The sequence below is a fragment of the Tigriopus californicus genome, chromosome 8, assembly GCF_007210705.1.
Source record: "Tigriopus californicus strain San Diego chromosome 8, Tcal_SD_v2.1, whole genome shotgun sequence".
NCBI lineage: Eukaryota > Metazoa > Arthropoda > Copepoda > Harpacticoida > Harpacticidae > Tigriopus > Tigriopus californicus.
The window spans coordinates 84251-89087 of NC_081447.1; the positions used below are offsets into that span (position 1 = coordinate 84251).

Consider the following 4837-nt stretch of genomic DNA (forward strand, 5'->3'; position numbering starts at 1 on the left):
CTTCCTCAAACAAGTCTCCGGAGCTTAGTAAGCAGATGGATCAAAAGGAGTTGCAAGCATGTTTGAACTTATTCGCTTTTACAGCCAATAAAATTGCTCATATTGTTCTAATAGCTTTCGTCCAAAAAAGGCATTAGTTGATCCAAGCTTTCAGTATACTACACGAAAGATAAAAGTTTGTGTAGAAAAGGCGGCTTGATGGAAAAAGTAAAGGCCAACGTGTAGAGTGTGCACTCATTTATTGTACTTCCACGCGTACTACGTTTGTTGTCTTCTTGATGCGAGTGTGATTATGTGAAGGCCAGTTGTTAGGCTTGATCACGGACTTCTAGAGATATGGACTGCGAACGAGCTTCCCGCCAAATCGGCCTGCTCTTGGCCATAGCCACTCTGAGCCACTTTTCGAATTAAAGCAATAAAATAAGAAACGTAGATCTCCTCAATCAACGGTTGGTCAATTTTTTTATCATTTACATGCAAAGTCGATCGTTTCAAAGTTATGTTGTCAAAAGCTTGTGTAGCTGACCAAGAGCAGGCCGAAAATTCAAATTTTATGTAGTTTACGACATAACTCTGAACATGTCTCCTGAGTTCCCTAAACATAGTTTTGGGCTAAAACTTGGCTGAGTACATCTATTCAACAAGATCTTGTGGTCGTATGAAGTGCTTATTTGGAAGAAGATGAGCGGTTTAAAAGATAGGATATTTTTGCTTCCGTTTGCACTCCATATCTCTAGAAGTCCGTGGCTTCATAGATACCTATTTACTACATGTTCGAGTATCTGTACCCCCTAGGACAGTTCATCAAACACGGGAAGCTCTAGAGAAAGGGAAAGATTGGATGGCCCGGGAAGGCCCACTCATAGAAAAGCTTCTTTCGCTAAAGACGCGACGCATTTGGTCAGCACTCCTCAAGGAGGAAGAGGAGGACGAGGAGGAGGAGCAGCGGTAGCAGCAGCAGCAGAGATTTTCGCTCAATCTGCATGAATAAACCGAAGAAATGGGGGGGGTAGGCACACAGCCGGTCAGGTCGAGAAGCATTGTCCCCAGCTTTTCAGCCGACCTATCATCAACATCCCATGTATGATTATAAAAACCTCTGAATGAGCTCGATTTTGATCAGATTCATTACGCCACTTTCTGCGACGGATCACCCAAGCCTAATCAAACACCAACTTTTTTGCTAGCCAATACGTGCCAATCACGTTTAATCATAGTGATTCACTGTTTTGGTACTGAACTGACCTCAACCAGTGCGTGTTGACCACGGTCACAAATATAAACATGGATGTTGTTGGGTTCCTTCCAAATGAAGATGTCCGAATGGATCCGCTCGACCTGGACGTTCTGAACGTTGATGGTCTCAGTGCAAACTGGAATAACTTTGATAACTTTGCCCAAAAGGTAAGATACCGTCATCAGCTGATTGAGTGAAAAGTCGAGTAATACTATTTGGGATTGTTTTTTTTTGTCCGAGTATTTGTTTGTGACATTTTTAAGATGCGCTCAGAATAAGAGAACGGCCAATGGTGTCACCGACTTCAAACATTTCATTCGTTTCATTGAGACACTAATGCAAACAAGGCTATCAAAAACAGAAGCAAGTAAAAATGGAATAGGACTTTAAGCACTCAAACCAAATCAGTAGCATGTTTTCAAGGTTCATTTTCAAAGCATTTGAAAATGGCGTTCTCTTTTTGTTTTCTATTAACAGAAATACCTCAAGCCAGATTTGACATTAGTGATAAAGCTGACTAACCTATTTGTTCTGAACAATACCGGGAAAATGTGTTATATTGGTGAGACGCTGCATTTGATAAAGAAAACGTCATATGTAACCTCCACTTCCTTCAGGCCCAGTCATAGTTGTTAGGTTTTAGACGAGACTTGCTAAAATGCAATTGCGATTTCGATGAAATCATAGCATATCTCACTCTGGATCATCTTGCATTCAGTGACCAATCTGAAGCATACCGCATGGGCGCGAGGTTGACAAATCTCCTGTCCTGTCCGCCTGACGGATGAGAAAGATGACTTCCATTGAGAGCCATGAGCCCGCAGTGAATTATTTGATGACATGCCTTTCCTTCCTTCATTTCGGACTTTCCCACGATTGAGAAACTTAGTCACAGACGGAAAGTGCTTCCTAAAAAGTCGTGTGCACACTCGTAATAGACGAGTGCACGAGAGCATACTTCTCTGTGTTTGTGCGCGAATGTTGAAGGGTGAATGCATTTTTAACAACAAGGTTGAAAAGACTCACCTGCGCCAATCCAACATGGCAGGACATCAATTGAACGATTTCAAATCTAGAGCATTTCAAACCCATAAAAAACATGGAACTCAAAAAAGCAGGTTAGAAAGGGATGGGCTTTGGGAAAAGTGGCTGGTTCCCTCATTTTGAAGGCATTCTTTTTTTCCCACCAAAACGATGCTTGAAATGAGTCAAATGTTGATACTTACTGCACGGCATGAACAGAATAAACAACGAGTTCTTGATCTTTAAAGTAACTAACTGATTGGGTAAATTGAACGCAATACTCTTCGGGGATCATTTTGGCTACCATTCTAAAAAGTGCGCGGTGTTTCAATGAAATCTTTCTCCGAATGCTAAAACGAATTACGATCTCCCTTTCATTTTGGTTCTTTTTCTGCAGACTGCTCCGTGCAATGTGCCTTTCACACTTTCCTGCCATTCTGATTCCTCTTCAACGAGGAACACCTCAATTCAGAATCGTCGATCAAGCAATGATTCCATTTCTGTTCATTCAGACAACAGTTCACCAAGTCAGACATCATTCTATTCACCAGATTCAAGCTTTGGAGAGTCGAAGAGCGCTTTTCATGGACGAACTGATGCCGGAATCCATAATCAAGATATGTACAATATCATGAGCCTCGATGGCCTTGTGCTTCAAGAACTGTCCAACGAACCTGGTCCAATTCAGCTCGTGAGTCAGGAGTCACCTTTCTCATCAAGAATGGCACCAGACGAGACTGTTTCTATGTCACCCTCTCCGTATTCCATCGCCTCATTTGACGAAACTCTTTTACCTGAGCCTACCAAGGGGGGTATTCCCATCAAGTGTACACCTGGCATCGGGCCAGAAGGATCTTTGTTCCTAACGCCACCCTCATCCCCCGAAGATGCTTCCATATTCTGCTCAATATTGGACACTACGAAATCACATTCTTCTTTGGCGATGCCCTCCCTTCCGAAACTCAAAAATAATATCCTACGCCCAGGGCAAAGCTTTCTTCCCTCTACGCTGACTACGGACCAATCTGTTTTGCCTCTTCTGAGTTACAATGAAAGGCAGTCAAATCACCCAACACCCAACTTCAAATGCAATGCAATCTCTCCCTTGATTAATGAGCATTCACCTCAAGCTGTCCAATCTCTTTCTGCCTTACCACGTCATTCTAACTATCAGCAACAATATCGGCACCAGCAAGCAGCACTTCAAAATCGCTCCCGCCACCGGAATTCTTCGAAGCGAGATTCGGAGGGGTCGAACGAAACTTTGACCGACAAGAGGCGCATCCATTTCTGTTTTTACCCAGATTGTGGCAAGGTCTATACCAAAAGCTCTCACCTCAAGGCTCATCAACGAACCCATACTGGTAGGTTGGTTGAAAGCTTTTTCTTGTGCCGCATCATATCCCGCAATATTTTGTACTCATCGTCAAGACCGATTTTCGATTTATTTTTTCCATGTTTTCACTTGCAGGCGAAAAGCCCTATTCTTGTAACTGGGTTGGTTGTGAATGGCGGTTTGCCCGCTCAGATGAGTTGACCAGACATTTGCGGAAACACACCGGTGTGAAACCATTCAAATGTGGCCTTTGTGGACGAAGCTTCTCCAGATCAGACCACTTGGCCCTCCACATGAAGCGACATCAGTAAAAGAAAATTTGTCTAGGACAATGCATTATCCAGAAGTATTACATACTCTTTAGAATTCCGTCAAAAACGGAAGCACATATCAGTTGTGTAAAAGTAATAATTTTTCTATTTACAATGCAATAAAAGCAAAATCTTGACACAACAATATGCGTATTTTACATGCATATAGGCCCTATAAAATGCAATATAAATAGATAATAAATAAGAAATCAACCAAGATGTTTAACGGACTGATCGCAAGACCGAATGAAGATAATGATCTTATAATTCAAATGGGGAGTGGTATGGATGAATTTTTATCGTAAGAGGTTCAGAGTACCTAGAATTAGAAAAGTGTGGAGGGTGGAAGAAGAGAAGAAAAATTGTACTGGCCAGAACGGAACCTTGATTATACAATCTATCCATACACCCTAGATTTGAAACACAGAACAAAATCATGAGGAGTGACAAATCTTTAAACTTCTGACATAATTTTGGTTGTTCTTCGGACGAGCGTTACGACATGAAGACATATTGAGGTTGATGGTTTTGGAGACTTCTGGTTCATATCACACATAGAGATGGAGTCCGTCAGGACTGGAGAGGAGAGCTTTTTGAAACCTCACTAGAAGACGTTTGAGCGTTGCGTAGTCTCCTAATCAGTTACTTGATTGGGAAGGAAGAGTTGATCAAGCACCCTCTCAGCGGACTTGCATCTGATTAGGAGGTAACGCATATCTCAAACGTCTTCTAGCGAGGTTTTGTAGATCTTTCCTCTCAAGGCCTAACGGCCTCCATGACTCGGAACACGCCTGTTCCACCATGATTTGTCACATGTAGAGGGAAAACCGTTGAATTGGATTGTTTCTTTCGCATAATCGTTCAAAATTCAACCAAGTCACAGACTTTCAGCGATATATTTCAAATTACATTTGATATGTGTATTAGCCC

The 4837-nt window shown here is 42.1% G+C and overlaps 1 protein-coding gene across 1 annotated transcript; it reads left to right on the top strand.

Annotated features, from left to right (window-relative positions):
* Positions 1-942: 942 nt before the first annotated feature.
* LOC131885283 (Krueppel-like factor 12) lies at positions 943-4284 on the top strand. Its single transcript, XM_059233299.1, has 3 exons — positions 943-1404; positions 2658-3624; positions 3732-4284. The coding sequence occupies exons 1-3, from the start codon at positions 1285-1287 to the stop codon at positions 3905-3907; spliced, it is 1263 nt and encodes a 420-aa protein (XP_059089282.1). The 5' UTR covers positions 943-1284; the 3' UTR covers positions 3908-4284.
* The last annotated feature ends 553 nt before the right edge of the window (positions 4285-4837 follow it).

Excerpts from the sequence above, each read along its gene's own strand:
- LOC131885283 (XM_059233299.1), top strand. The coding sequence starts at position 1,285 with ATGGATGTTGTTGGGTTCCTTCCAAATGAAGATGTCCGAATGGATCCG. Across the intron at positions 1,405-2,657 it reads TTGATAACTTTGCCCAAAAG|ACTGCTCCGTGCAATGTGCC; the intron begins GTAAGATACCGT and ends CTTTTTCTGCAG. Across the intron at positions 3,625-3,731 it reads TCATCAACGAACCCATACTG|GCGAAAAGCCCTATTCTTGT; the intron begins GTAGGTTGGTTG and ends TTTCACTTGCAG.